The following is a 23,383-nucleotide window of genomic DNA, read 5'->3' on the forward strand; positions in this document are numbered from 1 at the left end:
AGACAATGATGTCCTCCAGCCTGTTCAATTCTTCTGAGTTCCAGCCATTGGACCCTACACAGGAGCCAATTTTCCCACCAGAGTTAATGGTAAGTTCACTGGAGAAGAAATAGTATGTGGTTCGTTGGTTTCGTTGTTCTGCACAGGGTTTGAGTGTCCACAGTGTCTCTGCCCTGAGGAAATGGCAGTGCAAAAAGGTGGCTGCTGATACAAGAAGATGCATGGGCATGAATGCTTCCCTGTTTTATAAAAGGGAAGACTTTTAAGCCAGGGTGGCTTAAAAGGTATGCAGGCCAAGTGCCTGGTCCAGCTGGCTGGCTTTCATCTCTGTTTCTAACCGTACATGTCTGCTCTTGGGTTGCCTTCCTTTCCAGTCGCTGCTTATTCAGGGGTGGAATAGTTGCTGACATCTATTTGGTCAGATGTGAACTTCTACGTTAAATACAGCTGTATCTAACCTAATTACCCTATGCTCCTTGTATAGTGTAGGAAGAGTAGGAGCTATGAGATGTAGCTGAATGTGTTTCAACTAGATGACTTCCTGAAAGCACCAACTTCTCTCCACTCAGTGTAGCAGGAGTAGAAGTTGGCTGGCTCACACTGCTATCAAAAGTTAGGTGAGATTAGTTTCTCTCCGTGTTTCATTCCTGTCTTTTTTGGGGCAGTTTTCCCCTAAGCAAGTGTGTCCCAGCCAGGAATCTAGTCCAGCACATGGCATGTTTACAGCTTTCTTCACATTTAGCAAACAACTGAAATTCAATTGTTAGTTCTGCTGCTGCACCCAGCTTATATGCGTCATGAGCTGCAGGTGAGTAGGTTCTCATAGACCATACCGCTATATATATTTAGGTGGAGGTAGGTCCCCTCTGCTTCTTGTCTAAGACCTGCCTAAGGGTTGATGTGATGTTGCTGAGAGGCAGTCGTGTTAGTCCGTTTTCTTCTGTCACTGGATGAAGGGGTTAAAAAGGGAACCAGAACCTGGCCTTACAGCTAGTAACTCACATTTTTGGAGTGAGATGAGAACGGAAAACCCATGACTTCTAAGACAGCTGAAGCCACAGGCATCTATCAGAACTTTGGTCAGATGGGAGCTTGCTGGCAGAGGTCTCTCTAAGGAGAGGTGGCAGCAGAACGCACCTGGCAATATCAGGAAGTGAAAACTTTTGTCAGTGTGAAAAATACTGTTGTCACTGCTAGCAGACGGATGGGGAATGGCTAACTGCCAACACCAGTGTGGATATCACAGCCACCTGGCAGTAACTTGACTGAGATGGAGCCTGGTGTAGGCCTGGGCAGCATGTGAGCGGGAATTCTTGGCTTGATGTAGGGTTTGAGGTCTTTCTGAAATCACTTTTGCAGACTCAGAGTAACAAACAGCAGAAACAGCTGTGTTTCAAAGGCGAGCGTGTGATGTGGATCCAGCCTACGACTCTCAAGGAGCTGGTGGCTCTCAAATCCCAGTACCCCAATGCCAAGCTCGTTGTGGGGAACACGGAAGTGGGTAAGAGCTGGTGCTTGTTATGAGCAGTTGGAAAACTTCCCATGGAATATATTGGGAGAACAGTGCAAATGTAAGCCTCCTTCATGCCGTTGCTGTTAAATAGCTGTTTAATCTTCAGGTTGTATGTAGGAACAAATTTCCTTCTCAGGTAGATTAATCTCACAGTGAATGTTCTTCCTTTTTCTTTGCTGTGTCAGGTGAAAAAAACCCAAAAAAACACCAAAAAGCTTATCTAGACCTCTAAGCTTTTGTGCTAGTTTTGTGGAATTTTGAGAAGAGGGGAGTGACAGTGTAAAATGTCTTCATAATAAAATTAAATCAGTTGTGAAACTGGCATTTTGAAAGATTTTTCAGCGAGTAAACTCTCAAGACTTGAAATCTTACTGCTTTTTTCCCCAAAAAATTTATACTTCTGCAAACATAAGTGCTGAGGAGGAAAGTTCAGACATATTCAGTAATTCTGTTATCCCAAACAATTGATTCAGGAGACAATCCCCACACTTTGTATGGTTCATTGTATTCACTGTTCTTTCCTGAAGGATTATGTACAGCAATAGCCAGGTTACACAAGTACTAAATAGTGTATTTAAGGTTGTTGCAAGACTAGAAAAGAGTCTCTAAAACTTCCCTATCAGAATTCTGGTATTAGTGGAAAACAGCTTTTAGCTTGGTGTCTCTGTGACCGTATATAGTCTGTGTAACAGATGGTCAATGAACTGATTTTTGGTTGGGAAACAGTTAATTTAATCTCTCTGTCACCTATGTGTAACTGAAGGAGTCTTACTTTTCCTTAAGGCATTGAGATGAGGCTAAAGAACATGCTGTATCCGGTGATAATAGCACCAGCGTGGATCTCTGAAATGAACGCTGTTCAGCACACTGAAACAGGTGAGCAAAAAAGAGGCAGAATGCTTGTAAAGTGAGTGGGGACTCCAGGGAATAATGAAGAGGATAAGAAGGAAAATCCCCAGATCAAAAATTGCTTTCTGTATGCATTAATGCCTCTCCCACGCAGGGAATCAAGTGAGTGATATGTAAAAATAATTTGAGAATCAAAGAGGTCTTTCACTAGAAGGTACATTAGAGATGTTATTTGTTTGATGCATGGTGTTTTACATATATTGACTGGGTTAATAATGGGTTTCAATGGGGAATCTTTTCAATTAGAAAGATCTAAAAATTAGTAACTAGGGGAAAGATGCTGGATTTGACAGACTAAGTGAAATATTGCATTTATTCTCATGGTGGAACCAGGTAACCTTACAAATAGCTACAGGTAACTAGGACAACATAATGCATGTGACCTGTTGCCTGATAGTGTGTTTAAGGTGTGGAAAGTAGAAAGGAGTTGGAGCTCACTTCTCAAAGGACAAACTAATACCGATAGGAGGTCAATGTCACTGATAATACACTGCGGTGAAAGGGTGGTGGGTTACTGTTGTGGTTTAAAGGTGAATTTTGTTCTGAGGATGTGATGTTTACATGCAGTGCATACGAAATAGTCCAGTGTGACTGAATGTCTTCTCTAAACCCTGCTGTCTAACTAAACTCAGTGGCTTCTAAGCTTTGTAGACACAGTTATAACTATCCTGCTGTACCTTAACGTTTGGGAGAACAACAATTCTTGTCATTTGTTTACAGGGGTAACCTTTGGCGCTGCCTGTACCCTGAGCTCGGTAGAGGAGGTGCTGAGAAAAGTGGTGGCAGAGCTTCCTCCTCACAAAACAGAGGTGTTCCAGGCTGTCCTTGAACAGCTGCGGTGGTTTGCAGGGCCACAGATCAGGAATGTTGCCGTAAGTGACAACAGGGCAGGAGGAGAGTCCAGTGGGGGGACTACAAAGATGGTCAAGGGACTGGAGCACCTCTCTGATGAGGAAAGGCTGAGACCTGGGGCTGTTCAGCCTGAAGAAGAGAAAACTGAGAGGGGGTCTTATCAATGCTTCTAAGTATCTAAAGGCGGGTGTCAAGAGGATGGGGTCAGGCTCTTCTCAGTGGTGCCCGGTGACAGGACGAGGGGCAATGGACACAAACTGGAACATGGAAAATGCTGTCTGAACATGTGGAAAAACTTCTTTCCTTTGAGGGTGGCAGAGCCCTGGAAGAGGCTGCCCAGAGAGGGTGTGGAGTCTCCTACTCTGGAGACATTCAAAACCCACATGGATGCGTTCCTGTCAAGTCTGCTCTGGGTGACCCTGCTTTGGCAGGGGCTTGGAAGAGATGATCTCCAAAGGTCCCTTCCAACCCTACAGTTCTGTGATTCTGTGACTCAGGAGCATCAGGGACTGGAGTTGAAAGCTCAGCCTGAGGAGTTGGCCCACCTGGTCCAAAGTTGGCATGCCTTGTGCTTCTCACATGAGAACATTTGCAAACCTTGGCAAAGAAGCTAGTACCCATAAACCAACCCCAGGAATTGATAGCTGGGGTCTGTGCTACACTAATATCACACACTTAGCAAGCAAGGGAAACATAGCAGTTGTCCAGGTCTTCCATTGCTGTTATCAGGACAAGGGGGGGAAACTGAACTGAGATTTGACTAATTTAACAAAGATGTATTTAGAGCGCTGGACAAACTTCAAAGAAGCAGGTGTGTAGATTTTTGCCAGTGCAGGTATGGTAGTCATTGTGTTAATGTATCAGATCTGGCAAATTTTCCTCTAGTTTTAAAGGGAAAGAGGAGGTGGGTTTAGTGTGTTCAAACTCCGTATATTAAAAGAGAAAAATACTAAGCAAGCAGATGAAGCAACCTACCATACCACAAAACTTTGTCCCACAAGATACTGTGTCATATGTTTGTATTATTGCAGCAAAAAAACTTGGGTTCCTGAATGTTACTGAAAAGATGCTATATGCTTTCATGGATCTTCCCTTAATTGCAGTACAGTAGTTGAATTTTGGCATTGTTGGGCATGCATGTTTGAGCATAAGGGAGTTTTCATGTATTACCCAAAGACTGTTCCTAAAACTGTTTTAGGCAAAAGTTAGTATTGACTGGGACAGCAACTGATTTCATGTGTTCTGTTTTTCCACTGTTTTAAAGGCCTAGAATTGCTGAGTGAGGAAAAAGAATTTATCAAAGCAAACTCAAGCAGAGCTAACCTGTAGTGCACTGTGTATGGAGTAATGCAGGATTACAAGATGCTATGGATGTATCTGGAGTTTTTTAATATTTATCGGATGCATCTATTATCACTCTAGGCTCTTGGTGGGAACATAATGACAGCAAGCCCAATTTCTGACTTAAATCCTGTGTTAATGGCAAGTGGAAGCAAACTGACTCTGGTATCAAACGGTAAGTTACTGACATTTCCTTGTGACACTAAGAGGAGCGGGATAGTTAACAGTCCTCTGCCGTGGATTGTTAGGGCAGGTCAGAACTTGAAAGTGGAAGTGAACATTGCACAAAATAGACTTAGTCTGAGTCTTCAGGGGTTTTGCCCTTTTTGAGGCTGCAGGCCTAAGGTTGGCTTCCTAAAGAATTTTGAGCTTCTGTGCCAGAATGAATCTCTGATACTGTGTATGTACTCATAGACACATCCTTGCACAGAGCTGACTGAAGATGTCTATTTGTGAAAAACAATAGGCATGAAATTGTTCTGTCACTATTATTCTTTGATCCTTGTGGATTTCTCAGATAAAGATTTAAACTTGTTTTCTTGATTTTCTATGGCAAAAGCCAAATGTCTCAATTTTTACTTGCTCTTAGGAAGATTTTTATTTAAATAGGATCCTTGAAGTAAGTGCACTCTCTGATCAGCACCTTTCTCTTGTACTAGTTTGTGTGCAGGCTGAGAAAAGGGGAAAGAGGAAATTACATTGGGGTGTTGGAAACTGGTTCACCTGGAGGCTCAGCTTTAATTAAATAAAGAAAAAGGGAGTTCTCTTTGATCAGTTCCTGTGCAAATAAAATTTCGTACGTAGGCAGAAGCTGTCATAGATTCCATAAGGACCAAAGTAAATCTGAGAAAATCCTTCCCGATCTGGTAAAAGAGGGTGGAAAAATGCAAACTGATATCATATCAAGAGTGATTTGTGTAGGTTGAAGGCTCTTTCACATATACTATTGCCATTCTTCATCTGAGTTATTCATTCTTCTGCCATTGATCTCTTCTTGCTCTACAGGGGGCAAAAGGACTGTCACGATGGATGACAAGTTTTTCACCGGATATAGAAAGACAATAGTTAAGCCTGAAGAAATACTGCTCTCTGTTGAAATACCCTACAGCAAGAAGGTGAGCTTGTAGGAAGAGACTTGAGTGTCCATGGAGCTAAAATGCTATTATTTTAATGTTATTTTCAATGTTAGGCGCTTTTGTCCTTGGAGACTGACTCCAAATGCTTATGTAGTCCCAAGTGGACTGAGAAGCAAGTAAATTATTTGGTGAAAATCTAGCAACATACTCTTTTTGTCAAGCAAGGGGAGCTGGACTCTATGATAAAGATGTCTTGTTGCAATAGGACAAGAGATACTGGTTTTAAACTAAAATAGGATAAATTTAGATTAGACATAAGGAAGAAATTTTTTATGCTGAGGGTGGTGAGACACTGGCACAGGTTGACCAGAGAGGTGGTAGATGCCCCATCCCTGGAAACATTCAATATCAGGCTGGATGGGGCTCTGAGCAACCTCATCTAGTTGAAGATGTCCCTGTTCATTGCGGGGAGGTTGAATTGGATGACCTTTGAAGGCCTCCTCCAATCCAAACTATTCTATAATTCTATGATAAAGTATGATAAACCCAAGAAGTTTCCTAGCGCAAGAAATATAAATTTCACTGTACTGTCTGGAGCTATTTGAGTACATTGGGTAATGATGAATGGTGACAAAGTGATGTTCCCAGAGGTCTAGGTTCTATTTGAGAAATAGTACAGCAAAGATGCTAGCAGTTTCTGAAGACATATGAAGTTAAGGCTCCTGAGGTTCCTACTTCATTTCTGTGAACTGAAATGGGAAATTAAATGGGGAAAAAGTGTATACGGATAAGAGGGACGTTCAGTTTCTGCATCCTTGCCTTGCAAGACTGAAACCACAGGGACTGATTATTAGGGCATTTTGGCAATGTGGACTTGCAACTTCAAATGAGCCCGAAAAATTTCCTTTAAATAGGACAATGAACCATTGTCTTCTGTAGCAGCATGAACCATAAAAGATTCCGAGTGTCTAAGAGGTAAAACTCTCTTTTTTTCCCCTTTAAGGCTGAGAACATCAGACTGTTGTCTGATTTTATTTTATGGCTGTGAAGGTATTTACCTTTTTAGGGTTTGAGGCTACAAGTTAGAAGACGCAAGGATTCACAGTGTAATGACACATTTTCTTTAGAAATGGAAAGCACTGATTTACTTGAAATGCCATCATATTATGGGATAGAACAAATAAATCCTTTGTCTATCCTCTTGAATTTTTGTATCTAACTATTAAGGGAACACAGCTATTTTATTTTTGGTGGTTTTCCATCTGTTTCTGAGTGATTATTCTTAGATCTTGTGATGATTGCAGGAAGGATCACTTTTTGCCAGAATGAGAAACATGCTTGAGGTAGTAGATGGAAAACACCAGATTCCTCCATCCGTGTGACAGTCACATGGCAATTTCACAAAACAAACAAATGTTTACCAGCAGGGCAGTGACTTCATATCTACATTATATGCAGCTCATTGGTCTGAAAAACTAAAACAACTTTTGAACTCTCTACTTCATGGTTTCTTGGCTGATCTTTGCTCACAAACGTGAGGTCAGGGAGACTAAAGTTCTTCAGGGGATGTCTGAAGGCGCTGGCATGTGGCAGGCAAAGTCTTCGGCAAGTGTGATTTCCTTACAACTGGAAGCAGGGCTGTGCCAGCACACAGCTAGGTCAAATTTTTTGGTGTATGTTTAAAATTGATGTTGCATCTTGCATTGATGTCACTTGTCACACCAATGATAAGGCTGGCCAAACAACAGAAAGAATTAGACTACATAAGTTTAGCAGTTTACATGATTCAGTGTTGCTGTAGTGGGACTGAGCTCAGGGTAGGCTTTATCACTGAGAGGCTGTTAAGGGAGAGGAGGTAACACCTTTTTCTCCTGCTAGTTTGTGTGTTAGTTAAGATATTCAGGGAATAAAGATTTTTGAGTCTGTACTTGTAAGGGGTATTACAGCTGGGCGAAGACAGTATTTTGAAAAGCAAATGACTCACTGGGTTAAAGATAAAATATAAACAGATTCCAGAAAAGAAAACTGTTTAGCTTTTTGTATATAAAAAGTCATTCCTAGAACAGGACATATCTTTTATTTAACAATGCTCGTTCTCTACTGGACTAGAAAAACATTCCTAGAATCATAGAATTCTGTTACATAATGTTCATAAATGTTATGCAGCGCTTGGGTTATTACTTAGTGACCATCGGTTTTTCATGTCCTTTCCCTTGCATACGTCTTTCTCTATCACATTTGTCACTGTTACTTAATTTTTATAATAATAGTGTTCTGTATCATGTAGACATTTACTGGATTTCAAATAGGAAAAGCCTGACAGCACATTGCCTATATATTTCTATCTTTGGAAAAGAATTTTAACCTATTGTTTGCGCAGTATTGCCATCGCAGGCTCATAGTATCACAATTTTTGCTCTGCTTGAAGAAACAAAAAGCGGTCATGAAGTCTTGCTTCATCCTTTAAATTAGTGTCCTCCAACCTTCATCCATTATTGATATTGATCCATATTCCAAGATGGTGGACTGAAAAAAAAATATGACATGGAAACAATGTTTTTGCAATTGTGAATGTTGCCTATGAATCTTTTAGACCCTGTGGGTTTCCTAATGTGCTCCTACCCTGGTGTTGCATCTTGTCCAGAAGGGAAGTGGGGAGACTAATCTAGGTCCCTAATAGGCAGTCCTTAAGAGTAAGGGTTGCTTGGTTTTCCTTTGAGAATAACTAACACCTAGAAACTTTCACTGCAGTAGTTTAGAGGGGACGTGCTCTGTTGTTTTCCCAAGCGGTGGGTCAGATATGGACACCTGATCTGATGGTGACCTTACCTACACTCCTAGTGAGGAAAAACAGCAAGTGCCTTTTCTCCCACAGGACTCTGTACCAAGAAAACTTAGGTGTCTTGTGAGGAGTGAAGGCAAATATTGCCGTCTTGTTGCAGTCATGTTATTGGAAATCTTCTCTGAAGCCTGCAGTAAGAGAAGAGGCTGCTTTTTCTCCTCTTTGAAAGCTCACTGGTTTAGCAAGCAGAGTGGCAGAATGTCCTCATTGGGAGGATGCTATTGATGCTCCTCTGCTATTATCTGCTGGCTGCCTACTAATTACTTGAATTCAGAAAATGAAATACACCCTTCAGTTATATCTCCAGTAACAAGTTCTCGGTGCATAAAAGGGGCCCCTTGTGAAACTGTTCTCATTGCCAACAATAGAGGAATTGTTCTTTACAATAATGAAAGAATGGCTGTCCACTTCTGATTAGAAATAATTAACGGAACAGGCTGCTGTGCTGTGCAGAGTCACTTGGCTAAGCTATTAGAGAAGAAACTTGGCAGAAAACTCTTCAGAAGGGCCATGCAAAGACATCGGATCTGATTCCTCTCTCAGTCTGCAGGATGCCTGAACAGCAATTTGTCATAATCTGCAGGACAGGCAAGGGGAAAAACCTGACTGTGCCGTGACTCCAGGCTGATGCCATCACTCAGTGTGTACTGGTGGAGTGTTAATCTCATATTTACTGTCATTCTTCATAGGAGAGCTGCTGAGTTTTGTGAGTTGTAGTTGCTGGTGCGTTTAAAAGAATTTCCTCACTGTGTGAGGATCAGCAGAGGATTCAAGATGGTTCCTGAGAACTGTATTTGCAGTAACAGATTGAAATTGTCCTACATTAATGAGTCTCATCTATTCTAGAACTGTGAGACATTTGTGATTACTGATTTCAGTTCTTGCGGAGTTCAAAGATTTCCGAAGGGAAGGGGTTTAGGATATGAATTTACTGATTAGGCTTCCAGCTTTGCAGCCTGGGAGAAAGAAGTTTCTGAGGGACTGAAAGCTTGTTTATGTACAAAAAATCTGTCCTGGTTCTTCCTCTCAAGATATGGAAAAAATGTGACAGGTATGAGCAGATCTCTGTCAAAGCTCATTTACCACACAGTCCTGCGTTGGCTAATAACCAGTGATCTAATACATTAGAATTAATCATTGAATCATGTGAAAACAAACAGGTCTACCTGAACAAGCATGTCCTGCTTGGGCCTGCAAGATGAATCAGCCAGATACAGTTCCCTGGAATAGCTCATCCATGTAGAGATAGGGTAACAGCTTGTCCATATTTATACTCCAAAACATGCCAAAGTGGAGAATAAAGAAATATTTTCCTGTCTTCTAGGGTGAATATTTCTCAGCTTTCAAGCAGGCTTCCCGTCGGGAGGATGACATTGCTATTGTGACCTGTGGGATGAGAGTCCTGTTCCAAGATGGCACTAGCAGAGTGGAGGAGATAAAACTAAGCTATGGAGGAATGGCTCCTACAACTGTCCTGGCGCTAAAAACTTGCCAGGAGCTCACTGGCAGGTAGGAATTTTTCTGTGATAGAAAGACTGTCTAATAGAATGGTGCTGCTTTCTGCAGGAGCAGTTCAAATACCCTAAATTCTCTCTGGCAGTACAGAAGGGAGAAAGGGAAAGAAGGTAGCTACAGTTCTGCATCAGTCTGCATTTTGTGTGATGCCTTGCTTCCTCCAGTACTCCTTACCATCCAAGATCTGTGTCAGTCTCCAATTCAGAGAGTCTTTTCCTTGCTAAATTCATTCTTCTGTTGAAGTGGGCAGAAGCGAGATGTGGGCATGACCTACAAAACTGATTTTCTTTTAAATGATAAGAGCACAGATTTCTTAGCTTTGCCATGTCTTTAGAAAAGGTGGCGCAAACCCAAGATCAGAGCAAAGCTGACACATGTACTATAAACAGATAACAGGTGGCTGTTGCTTGGGAGCTTGTGGGGCTGCCATGTTGGAAGAGTTACTCTGTCCCAGTGATATTTAGGGCTGAGCAAGGGCTCTGTGTCACCTCTGTCACCTCTGTTCCCTTGCAGAGACTGGAATGAGAAGCTGCTGCAGGATGCCTGCCGCTTGCTGGCTGGGGAGATGGATCTGTCTCCTTCTGCGCCTGGTGGGATGGTGGATTTCCGACGCACGCTCACGCTCAGCTTCTTCTTCAAGTTCTACCTGACAGTCCTTCAGAAACTGAGCAAGAATCACAATGGCATTGTGAGTGCTGCTGGGGAAGGAGAACTTAGGGAAGGAGGACTTGTGTGTGCTATCTCTGTGGGGAGGGTTCAGATTCAAGCAGAGCCGTACCTGATAACAAACTCTGTGTTGCAGTAGCTGCCAGAGCTACTCTGCTCCTTACTTGCATGACAGTAACTAGTGTATCTTCTCACTTGCTTCCTGGTGGCATCCCCGCCTTCCTGTGGAAGGATGCTGATCTGTGGGTTCACAGGAAGATTCCTGGACTTCCCCCCTCCATTGCATTCCTGCTGCTCTCATGGGTCTGTGGCTATTCTTTGCACAGAGCCTGAGCCCTGTTTGCCTTTCACCTGGTAAAAAAATGAATTATATCCACTGGAGAATGGAGAATATCCTGGGCTACTGGGGAATGTGAGAAAGGGACTGGCAGGGAAGGTGATTGTTCTCTAATGTGTCTCTGGCAGAACAATCTTTGTGAGCCCGTCCCCTCGAACTACGTCAGTGCTACAGAGCTGTTTCACAAAGATCCCATTGCAAACGCCCAGCTCTTCCAAGTAAGTAGCAGCACCTGCATGGCATAGACCCAGGCTTTTCTATAGCTCAAACTGTGCTTCTTATCTTGTATCCCTGAGGATCGGCAATATATGAACATATAGTGCCATTCCTGAGGCTTGTATTGGGTCTCAGTCCCTTTCCTGCTTTAGGATACAACATTCTTTCCTGTCTTTGCCCAAGACTCTTCCTGATGTGCACAGCTTCATAAAAATGGGTGTGGGTGGCACTTTCATCCTGCAGCCAGCTTTGTATCCAAACTGAAGTTGTCCTTCTGCTTTCCTGAGTCTACAGCCTGCCTTTCTTTCCATCTCTCAGGCTTCAGATTCAGGATATATCTTCTCCCTTTTTTCCCTGTTAATGACCTGTTCTCTTCATCTGTGAGAGCAGAAGCTAGCTTCAAAACTCATACCTTTTATGCCTGCTGCCACATCAAACCATTCTCTTTCATAGCAATTTCAAAATGCAAATCTCTTCCACTTCATTCTCTACAGCCCCCTCTGTAGAGCCACTCCAGCTTGTTTACCTTCCTTTCGCACAGGACTGAGCCCCCATTCCATTCCCCTTCTCACTAGAATGTCTCCCAGTGCCTTTTGCTCTCCCATCAATGCTGCTGTCCCCTGCAATCTGAGCAGTTGTAGTCAGTCCTGTGTTTCACTCCAGGAAGTGCCCAAGGGGCAGGCAATTGAAGATATGGTGGGACGGCCTTTGATGCATGTTTCAGCAACCAAACAAGCGTCTGGAGAAGCTGTTTACTGCGATGACATCCCTCACTATGAGAATGAGCTGTATCTCACACTGGTGACCAGCACGAAAGCCCATGCTAAGATCCTGTAAGTGTTGCTTCCGAGTTTCAGATGTTGGAAGCATCCAGTGTCTGGTGGCTTAGAAAACATTGATCTGTCAAGTTGTGGGTGAGAGAAAGGTTTTTGCACTAGTGGGAACTCCAGTTCATTGCACATTGTTACATGGAGGTGGGCTGTATGTGTTACAGCTGCCTTGTGAGTCTGCATCAGTGGAAATAGGAGGGAATTAACACCAAACTTGGAGCTTTGCTGAAGCACAAAGCCCTCAGCCCTAGGCAACCTTGTTGCATGTCCCCTCTCTGCTACTCAAGAGTGCAGGATTAAAAAGGAGCAAGGTAGGAGAGCACCACAATGTCTGAAGGAGATGCCATTTTAATCATGTCGTGGTTTGGGCCTCAAACCAGAACAAATCACTAATCAGAACATGCAGCTTGAACATGCGCCCTCCTATCTGCCTAAAAATTTACGTTGTAACATGTAGTCCCACCACAGCACTCCTGACTGATGTGTAATTTGTAACAATAGTGACTAACCAACTCTAGAATGCCTCTCCTGGCAGACAATGCCATCTACATTCTCCTATGAGCTTTAATGCTGTTCTGTCGCGGGACTGAATATCCCCCCCAGTGGGTAATTGTGCTTACGTTGTGGTGGCTCTGCCGGCTCTCATCTGCCCTCAGCTTGATTTGACATGGGAGACTCTGCGTGATGCTGCCTCGTGTCATCCTCAGATAGCCTTGCGATACATTATTTGTTCCTTAGGCAATACTTCCTGCCTATTTAAGCTTCCTGGCCAGAGGTTTCCCCCAGTGGGCTAACACAGAATGGGCAGCACGGTGGTCATGGATGTAAAGATGTAGTCATCGACTCCCAGGTTATGAAAGAAATGGCTCTGTCATCATAGGGGATTTTTTTCTGAGGCATTACTGCAGAAGCACGGGAAAGTGAACTTTCCAAAGAAAAACAGCATCATCTTCAGTTTCTCCTGTCTAAAAGTTTGTGTGGGAAAGTTCATTCATACATTTAATGTCCTTTTTAAAGAAGTCTGTAGCTCACTGGGATGCATAAACAGCTACTTTCAGGCACAGTTTGGATTGGAGTTTCAGGAATCTAAACAAGCCTGCTGAAAAAATTGCAGCAATTTACAGAAGACAATAAATCATTCAGTTGGCAGAAACAAAGCCACAGCTTTTCTATTTGCAACAGTTCCCTTGTAAAGCAAGCCAATTACATAGCCAATGGACAAAATATTGCAAAAAGAGCTTGAAAATCTTTTGTAATACATTTTTTTTATGATGTGTTCCATATAAAAATTAAATTATATTGCACTTTTCTAGTTACTTTCTGTCCTGCTTGTCACTTAGTTTTAAAATCTGTACATGATTCAAGCAGACAAACATTTTGGTTAGATACCTCATTTGCTGGTTACCAGAGAAAGCCTTTCATTGAAGCTTTTTGGCTTTTGGAGCGTCATTTCTTTTGCATCCTTTCAAATACCCTGCAGCTTCCTGGTGATTGATACTCCAACAACTTCCCCCTGACTCACAGCCATGTTTTTCTCTAGAGGTGAAAGTAGCAGACTGGTGATCAGACTGACAGTCAGGATTCAGATTATCAGATAAATCCCAAATTATTTCAGTCTAATATGTTGCCTTTTGGCAACATATTGTCTTGGTCTCCTATGATGTTCATGTCACAATCTCCTCCTCTTTTGCATAGCCAGATTTCAGGGAGTCTGGCCTGAATATGTATCTCATAAGACCTGACAAAAAGACAAATGAGAAATAATAATGCTGCCTCTCCTCCTTTCTTTCTTTAGTTCTGTAGATGCATCTGAAGCTCAGAATGTTCCTGGGTTTGTTTCTTTTGTCTCTGCCAAGGATGTTCCTGGCAGTAACATCACTGGCATCGCTAATGATGAGACTGTCTTTGCTGAAGATCTGGTACGTGGATAAAAATAATCTTTTCCAATCACACTGCTCAGAAGATAAGATTTGTCATATTGATAAGATATTGTCATTGAAGTCCTCTACCTTATACAGAGATAAATCCTAATTGTACTGGATTCGATAGAAATCTTGGTGCCAAATTCAGTAAGGCCTGAGTCCCTTTGCCCCGTGTCCCTCTCCTCTGTGTTACCTTCAGTATTCTCTGAGCTGCCGGCCATGGGGACGGGCTCATTCAGTCCATTACTGTCCAAAGTCATTTGTGATCATTTTCCCTTGACTGATTTTAAATAGACCGGTCTGAAAAAACAGATGAAATACTGCACAAAAGGAATAGATGAAGAGAATTGTCATGAGCCTCCCTGTTACAGCATATATACACACACCAAATGATGGTGGGTCCTAATCTTGCCTGTAGGTCACTTGTGTTGGTCATATCATCGGTGCAGTTGTTGCAGACACACAAGAACATTCCAGAAGAGCGGCTAAAGCTGTGAAGATTAAGTATGAAGAGCTAAAACCTATTGTCACAATTCAGGTAAGGTGGCTCAGATTTGCTTCTGCACTTAGCTTGGGGCTCTCTGACGTCTAGTTAACTTCTGTTCACACACATGGTTATTCAGCCACACATTTTGTTAGTCTTTGTGGGTGTAGCAGGATATGGACAGAAGGAATAATTTGTATATTTAAATATAAGGCGGACACACCTTTGATGTGGTACTGGTTGGGAATACCTGAACTTGTTCTGTGTTACTTAAAGCTAAAAGAAATAAATCAAACTCTGGTAAATATATTGTGCTAGGTACAAATTTGTTTAAATTAACAAGGTTACTGTCAGTTCCATTCTTACCCACAGGTGCTTGCTTTCAATGTTCTCTGGTATGACCCTGCTGGCTTCATTGGTGTTCGTTCATTCATTCATTCTTCATTCTCTGATTTATAACACTCAATAGTAGGGTGTGAAAACGTTCTAGCTCTGCCGCTGCACAGCTTCTCTGAGATTTCTGCAGACCACTTGTCTGTCTAGTCTCTAAGCTGATGAAATTATTTTTCAGGAGTTCCCTCTCCACTGTGAACATTTCCACTGACTGTATGGACATAGCCCTTACGTGGCATTTCTCAAAGCTCAGGAAATTGATGTCAACAATTTGTGATCATTTCATGCTTTCTTTTTTTTTTTTAACTAGAAGGCTTGTTGACAAGATTTCCTGATATGACAGTAAAAGCAAATGATAATGTCTAATACAGTATTCACATCTAGAAATAAGAAAAAAATGTGTGAAGCTATTCTCATTAGGGAGAAGTTAGAACCATGGGATTCTAATTAATTTTTTTAATGGTCCGTATTTCATACCATGTGTTTTTTAATGTGAATTGTATTCATGCAAATACAAAGAGTCTGTGCATTGTCTGGTACAGACATTGGTGCTATCATTTGTGGACAAAGGGTTTGGTTGTATGATTTGTGGGTTCACAAACAATGTGTGAGAACTTTTCCTTTTCTGAGGCTTCTAGTTTTTTATTCAACCACGCAACATGAGAGTACAACCCAAAATGTGCTGATGTTTTTTTTGCTGTTGTTTGATCATTCTGTGAGGTTTTGTTGTTTGTTTTTTTTTTTCATTATGGAAAGCTTCAGTTTTGGCAAAAGGGAAATGTGTTTGTAAAACTTCCCCAAGAAAGATTATTCTCTATTAGCTCAGAAGTGAACTATTTCTGCAGAATTTCTCATACCATCTGAGAGATTTTGTTTTCTTCTTCTGTCTCTTTTCTTTTTCTCTCTTTTTTTTTTTTCCTTTTTACTTCCTTCTGGGCCACAGAGTATAGTTAACATAAATTGTAAATCATAGCTTTGGTGGTTACAGACCCTGAGGTTCTGGGTCCGTAATGTAAAATGGGTCACAAGGAGCAATCTAAGATTGTCCAATTATGGTGTTTATTGTGAAACTGCTGTGTCGCCAGAAATTATTTCGTACTGCTTTAAGTCAAGTCACTTCGCTATTACCATAGTTAGTGCCTGATAAATTCTTGTGCTTTTTATCTTGGATATTTCTTCCTCGGTCAGAGGAAGCTTTGTTTTCATTTGGTTTCCACTGAGTGAAAAAAATATCATTGTGTCATTATGTTTCCTAGGAAGCAATTGAGAAACAATCCTTTTTTAAGTCTATAAAGAGGATTAATAAGGGAGATGTGAAAAAAGGATTTGAAGAATCTGATCACATTTTGGAAGGTGAGAACGAGCATTAAGGCTTCTTTTAAAATAGGATAGTTTGTGACAAAAGACATCAAACTATCGACCTCCTTTTTATGCATATGATTCTGAACTCATAACAGTAAGTCTTGTGAGGCTAAATTAATTTCATATTAAGTTTCAACTAACTGTTTATATCCAAATAGCTTGTGAAAGATTTAATTTTAGTTTCAAACAGACTTGGATGCTCCCAGCTGTGCCCCTGTAAACATTCTTTTCCAATGTAAGGACACGTTTTTCTGCAAATATTCTACAAAGTAATTTTTTTTTTTCCCTGAAATATATCTATAGAAGCTTTTCACTGTCCAGATAGAGTCTGGTCTGAATCTTAAAGACAGTCAATTTCCTTTAACTTGGTATATGACTGTATCTTATAAAAATGGGTCTGAAAACCAAATCCACCAACATTGTAGGTATCGTGAAGAACATGGCACAGCCCTGTAACACTTTCTCAACATTGATTGTTGGCCTTTGAGGAGGGTTTTTTTTTTTGGTGTGCTTCTTGGTTTCACTCAGTTGGAGTCTGCCAAGTAGGTTGTAGAGACATGGGTAAACGTGGCAGTTACCATCAACTGTTTCAAATCTCTCTGAGTTAGGGGAGTGTGCCAGAGCTGTAAACTGGAATACTCTGTCAAACCCATGTCCTTGCTTGGTGTGTGTGTCACCAGTCGATGACTGAGCTCCTGAGAGGAAGAGTCTCAAACATCAGACCCTCGGAGAACTATATATTTATCGATAAGAGGGTGTTGTATCCCTTTTACAGACCCTAGAGGAAAGTTAAATCAATTACAGACACAAAGCCTGGTGTGAAGGGATCATTCTCAAAGATCAAAGATTTCCCGTGAGGGAAAAGGAGAGTTGTTTAACTGAAACACCCGTTTCCAGGTCTGTCATTTGTTGTATTTTGGTATGCATTGCTGAGACTTTCCTCTGCAGTTAATTAGTGATTGGCGCTGGCACTTCAAAGGTGTCATAAGCTGTGTGTTAACCTTTTCTTATAGTGTGCTGTACTATACAAAATGCAAACAGTGTGCCAGGCAAGGCAGGAATTGTTCTGCCCTAGAACAATAGGTTATTTAAAAGGCTGCAATACTGTGTGAATGCCAGGCCAGCCCCTTGAGGAGACAAGATAAAGGCCCCTGCTACGTACCAGAGTAGGCATTGCCTCATGCAAATGTGCATTTCTCACTGATGTACCTGATAAAGGCAGCTATTTTGTTGTTGCTGAATTGAATAAAAAGGAAGAGAACAGGATTTTGAGAACTGCTCTGAGTATTAATTTTCGTGGCAGCTGAATACACCAGGGCCATGAGTGAGAAAGGAGGTAGATTCTGACATTTAACAGTGTGTAGCATGACTAGAAATTGTACCCCTCAGTGCTGCCAGGTACGATGTCCTGGGAGAGAGCCACACACAGTGACAGAGAGTTGATTCCAAGTTAGATCTTCTTAAGGCATTTTGGGTTTCTATTTTTGTTCCTCTGTTTCAAAGTCTGTAACCTTGTATTTGATCTGCTCAGCTAGACGACTACTGATTTATTTTTAGCCTTCATTTCAGTGAAGTGTTATCAGGCCAGTCTGAAGGGCACCAAACACTGCATTTTAAGGGATGCTGGATCAATGGAACAGTGTGCAGTCTTATTTTTGAAATGGCAGCCACTTGTGTTTTGGACTAAAGATTTCTAGAAAGTGGAGGGGTGGGGTGTGTCTGGGGTTTTTTTGTGGGTTTAGCGTTTTTAAAACGTGAACCAGCTAGGGATATCGGGTGTTGGGCGGTGCAAAGGGTTGTGTTTTAACACATGTCAAAAGGACAGTAACTTGCAGGCAGCAAATGATGGGAGACACCTTATAACACCAGGGACATTCTATCTTTGGGGCATTTCTTTCCATTTTCTAGGAGAGATGTACGTTGGTGGGCAGGAGCATTTCTATCTGGAAACTCACTGTACTTTGGCTGTGCCAAAGGGCGAAGACGGTGAGATGGAGCTCTTTGTGTCGACCCAAAACCCAATGAAGACACAGGTACTGTCTCATTGACATGCTACCTAAAAGGCATTTATTTCTCAGTTTCAGACTAGATAAATGGCTACTGGCCCCATGGGTTGTCTTTGGCCTGTTTACTGGCTCACCAGGACTGTCCAAAGGTCTTGTAATAGAGTGAAGAGAACGGACAGAGTGGTGCAGATATCTGTTGTGCTAAATGAGACCTATGTCTTGGTAACCTCATCTCATGTCAGTCTCTTCCTGGGGGTCTGGTGCTGCCTGCTGAAGTACTGTGTGCCTTTGCACCCTCAGAGTTGAAATACTGGGCTTATTGGTTCCAGTTGCATCAAATCCAATTGCAAGACCAGTAGGACCTGCATTGTAATAAAGTATTTGCGCTATTGCAATGGCTGCAGAAAGGCAATGTGTTGGTATCTAGTTCTTAACACTAGCTCAGCTCTGTATGTGTTCTGCTGCTCTGTTTTTCTTTAGGAGTTTACTGCTAATGCACTTGGAGTCCCTTCGAATCGGATTGTGGTTCGAGTGAAGAGAATGGGAGGAGGATTTGGAGGCAAAGAGACTAGGAATACTATTTTGACAACTGCAGTGGCTGTCGCAGCCTTCAAGTAAGTTTGGGGGTGGGGAACAGGGCTTTTTCCTTTTGGAATGTTCTCATCTTCCTCTTTCTAGAGCATCATTTGCACTGGAACACTTCCAAGACTCTCCATGTCTTGTCACTGTACAGCTTTCTAGCAAGCCTTGGGTTTCCTAAAGGAAGTGTCTAATGGGCTCTTAGCTGGTAGGAGGAGTTGAACCTGCTTAGAGGGGCTAAGCTTATACGGGAATGTCAGCTTTTAATAGGAAAGGGGAGAAAAACCCCTTACTCTCCTGTTCCTTTGGTACTCTCTGAAAACTCTTCTATCTCAAATTATCTGCCTCTTCACCCCAAACCCTTCCAAAATCCAGCACTAACCATGTCTGTTGTTTTGTATAATAGAGGTATGAGAGTCTCTTCCTTGCTCAAAGCTCTACTACACCAGCCTTAAACCACTGCTTCTCTGCTCCTGTGCAAACTCTCTCTTTGGATTTTTCCCTAGGAAGGGTGGCAGGACACTGAGCAGAAATCCATGATTTTCAAACCCATAAAAGCTCGGGGAATGAACCTAGACTGTAACCATTTGTGAAGCATAGATTGGGAATGTGCTTCTGGGTTCTGTAGGTTTGATATGGGCACATCTTTAATTGTGCAAATTTCTGTGGTTGTGAGCGAACATGGCCTGAGATGATATTTTTGCACTGGGTGTAACACTGCCCTTCCCAATACTGCCCTTGTAGGTGTGGATGCACCCTGCTGGCAGTGCTAGATGGATGTTGCAACACACCAGCGATTTGATAAAATACCTTTGGAAAAGGACAGCCAAAAATGAAGCTCCTGTACTTAAAACAGCCTTATCTTTCTTGTTCTGAACAAACCACCTGTTTTCTCTAATTAATCAGTAATGCATGTGCAATTTTTTCCTTTCCTTTATCTCTGCCAGCCAAACCACTGTTTTTATATACCAGAGGTTATGAAATAACATCTGTGGCATTCCCTAGATATTTTTACAACCTGAAGAGAGGCACTGGGAAGGCAGAATTGTTAGAAAATGAAAAAGAGCTCCTCCTCTCCTCCTTGTTTTCCTCCTTAGATAATAAATAAGCAAATAAACAAGCTCAAATTGAAGACTAGTCAGTACTTTACTTAGCATTATTATATAATTAATCTGGCATTCTCTCTTGCAAAGTCAAGAGAGGGCCTTGAGAAATAGTCTAGAAAACAATGATTGCTAAGTTATTAACATCTGTCTTTGTAAGAAACTCTCCTTTTTTTTAATATAAGAGTCCCTGCAAGAGTTTTCATGAACTGACTCCAACCTCTAAGATCTTAATTAATTTTTTACTCAATCTTGCTATTTTCTTAAGAGGAAGATATATAAACAAAACAGTTTACCGCTAACTCCCAATTGTCACTTTGGAAAGACAGTGCTCACCAAAAAGAGGAGAGTCTTAGTCTGTAAGAGCTGTATTGTGTGTTTCAGGCTTTCCATGATAAATGTTTCCTTTAACAGAACTGGCTGCCCCATAAGGTGCATGCTGGATCGAGATGAGGACATGCTGATAAGTGGCGGGAGACACCCATTCCTGGGGAGGTACAAGGTATGCACACATATGAAATGAGTCCGTGTTGTCTCAGTGTTGTCACCTGAAATATCAGAGAGTAGTAAGATGCTGTGAAAAAATTGCTGCTCTGGTTGTTTCACTGCTGATCTGCCCCACTCCAAATGGATCGGGTCAGTGTCATGGTTTGGACCGGACTGGTCACTGAGATGAACAACAGATGCTCTTCCCCACCTCTGTCTCCGAGGAGAGGAGGGAGAGAGAGAAAGAGACTTATGAGTTCGGGTTATAGCATTTTTCCTGTTGAAGTCCTGCAGAAGTTCTTTTGTCTCAGATGGTTCCAACCGCGGCATAAATACTTCCTTCTTCCTTGCAACCAAGACTTTGCCCTTGTTGATAATCACATTGCTCTTAGATGGCCCCCCATTTGTTTATAGTATTGTACTACTGTTTGTTTTGTTAACTTCTGTTCCTCTTCAATCCTCATCTAACTGCTTCTGCTTTTCAAAGCAAAAACCTGTTAAGGAAGGTATGGCTGTGACAGGTGGCCAGCACTTATTTCAGAAGGGTTCTCTGGAGCAAGATTAAGATGGAAACATGGACCCTTTACTAGAAAGCTTCCTTAGTTGCAGCCTGTGCTTGTCCTATGCTACAGCAGAGAACAGTCAGCCTTTTTGCCTGTACGGGGTCCATTCAGTTTTTGGAGGGAAGCACAAAACAGAACTTTTTGTAGAAAGGGAGTTACTGAGGACACTCTCTTTACAGGTTGGTTTCATGAAGAATGGAAGAGTCAAGAGTCTGGAGGTGTCATACTACAGCAATGGGGGCAACTCTGTGGACCTCTCTTATGGTGTAAGTAAATTTTTCTAGTAGCTAACGAGGCAGAAGACGTTTCCCTATGCAACCTTTTGCTCTGACTTCATGCTTGCACACCCTGCTCTCTGACATGACTGAAAACAGAGCTTGATAGGTTTTTGGAGCTTCTACAGCTGCTCTCTGAGCCAACTGACCTGTCTTGGCTTGTGCTACGTAGTTCTTATTGATGCTGTAATAACTTGGATTAAGCAAAAAGGTCAAGAAAGTTTGCTTTGCATCGCAGAGCTGTAATGGGAAACCTGTTACACAATGCAAGATGGCTGATAGTTCCCCAGCTTTGGGGAAAGTTAGTTCCTTGGAATAAGAAACATCCAAGTCAATAGGCTGATTGGGGGCAGAGTGAGTGCCTAAATCAACAAGCTGGTTAACAACTGGCTAAAGCTAACATTGGGTTCACAAGCGCTAAGGGCAAGAAGGTAAAATGTATCCCCCTCCATTCCTTCTCTTCATCAGGTTATAGACAGAGCCCTGTTACATTTGGATAACTCCTACAACATCCCCAGTGTCAGCAGTGCGGGCTTTGTTTGCAAGACCAACTTGCCTTCCAACACAGCCTTCCGTGGCTTCGGAGGGCCCCAAGGAATGATGATTGCAGAGTGCTGGATGAGCGACCTTGCTCGGAAGTGTGGCCTGCCACCTGAGGAGGTACAGATCCACTGACACATTTCAGGGCGGTGCTGCCTTTGAATAAGCTCTGAGAACTGGACACAACCACAGAAAATAATTAAGCATATGAATTTTTGCTTTCTTTTTGCTAAGCCCTTAGCAGGATCTCAAACTTCTGGTACGACAGCCACATTATAGCATGGATTATTTTCCGCTTCATTAAATTCCCTCAGTAGCCTCAATTATGTAACAACTGCTTTAAGGATAGATATTCAAAAAAAGTCCAAAGGCACTAGATATCTTAATCTTACTAACAACATACTTAAGTCCCAGTCTGTCTTGAAAATTCCTAGCCTAAATGTCTTAGTCATCAATTTTCCATAAATGGATCTGTTAATTCTGTTGTTCCGTAGTTTAAGCAGAGGAGTAAAACTAGGAACCAACAAGCTTTTGATGCCATCTGTTAAAAAGACCTAGACTGAAGCATTAAACTTGGCATGTCCTTTATATTTCGCTTTGGGAAGGTGCGGAAGCTCAATCTATATAATGAAGGAGACCTGACTCATTTTAACCAAAAACTGGAGGGATTTACTCTACGAAGATGCTGGGATGAATGTCTGTCGAGCTCTAGCTATCATGCCAGGAAGAAACTAATTGAAGAATTCAACAAGTAGGTGTTTTGGAGATGTCTTTTTACTGGATATACCTATTGCCTACTTCTGAAATTCTCTTAACTGTGAAGTAAGCCCGTATATTTGCAGAGTGACTTCTAAGAATTTCTCTTTTTGAAATTCCTTCAGGCTCACTGTGGAAAGAAACCTCTATCAGTGGCCTGGTAGCATAGATAAGGCAGGAACCAGATTTGGCATGACATGATTTTGGAGGAGGAGGTGGGTCTGTTGAGTCTACCTAGACTTTTCAGATGCCTATCAAGGCTTTCCACTGCCTCACAGTCTTTTTTAGTTGGCTTGTATATTCAACTGAATAGTTAGGAGTCCAGACAATTGCTTCTATAATGCCTGGAGGAGCATCTTCAGTTTGGATTTCTTCTTGTTGGGACCCATTAAAAAAAGCCAGTCTTTCATAAAAATTACTCAGTCTATATTGCATTCAGGTATGTAATTTCTGTTTTTATACCCAAGCTGTCAGAGGGAAGCATAGTGTTGAGTTGCGATGAAAGCCACATGAGTATACAAAGAATGCTCTCTCTCCCTGCAGGCAGAATCGCTGGAAGAAGAGAGGGATGTGCATTATTCCTACCAAATTTGGCATCAGCTTCACTGTCCCATTTCTGAACCAGGTCCGTAAGTGTCATCCATCTTTTCAGGAAAGAAGCAAGATTTATGCTTTTTTCCCCAGGCCCTCCTCCATTTGTACTAAACTAGAGCTTTTCAGAGAAGTACTAAATTAGTTAAGAAAGAGCACGCATTTTTCAAACCAAAATGAGCAACACAACAGTCATCAGTTTATACTGTCAAAAAGATGCCACAAT

General features: G+C 41.9%; 1 protein-coding gene across 1 annotated transcript in view; it reads left to right on the forward strand.

Moving 5' to 3' along the window:
• The window catches only part of XDH (xanthine dehydrogenase), a 52,978-nt gene that overhangs the window by 16,590 nt on the left and 13,005 nt on the right, over positions 1-23,383 (forward strand). Inside the window, exons 9-28 of the mRNA XM_074144417.1 lie at positions 3-89; positions 1,360-1,501; positions 2,297-2,389; positions 3,143-3,294; positions 4,697-4,790; positions 5,621-5,730; positions 9,858-10,042; positions 10,562-10,736; positions 11,180-11,269; positions 11,931-12,100; positions 13,893-14,016; positions 14,438-14,557; positions 16,153-16,249; positions 18,167-18,291; positions 18,745-18,878; positions 20,361-20,448; positions 21,175-21,261; positions 21,739-21,930; positions 22,416-22,561; positions 23,110-23,191. Coding sequence (XP_074000518.1) covers positions 3-89; positions 1,360-1,501; positions 2,297-2,389; positions 3,143-3,294; positions 4,697-4,790; positions 5,621-5,730; positions 9,858-10,042; positions 10,562-10,736; positions 11,180-11,269; positions 11,931-12,100; positions 13,893-14,016; positions 14,438-14,557; positions 16,153-16,249; positions 18,167-18,291; positions 18,745-18,878; positions 20,361-20,448; positions 21,175-21,261; positions 21,739-21,930; positions 22,416-22,561; positions 23,110-23,191 — 2,493 coding nt within the window. The remainder of the gene's footprint in view (positions 1-2; positions 90-1,359; positions 1,502-2,296; positions 2,390-3,142; positions 3,295-4,696; positions 4,791-5,620; positions 5,731-9,857; positions 10,043-10,561; positions 10,737-11,179; positions 11,270-11,930; positions 12,101-13,892; positions 14,017-14,437; positions 14,558-16,152; positions 16,250-18,166; positions 18,292-18,744; positions 18,879-20,360; positions 20,449-21,174; positions 21,262-21,738; positions 21,931-22,415; positions 22,562-23,109; positions 23,192-23,383) is intronic.

This window comes from Numenius arquata, chromosome 2, assembly GCF_964106895.1.
Source record: "Numenius arquata chromosome 2, bNumArq3.hap1.1, whole genome shotgun sequence".
In the NCBI taxonomy this organism is placed as follows: Eukaryota; Metazoa; Chordata; class Aves; order Charadriiformes; family Scolopacidae; genus Numenius; species Numenius arquata.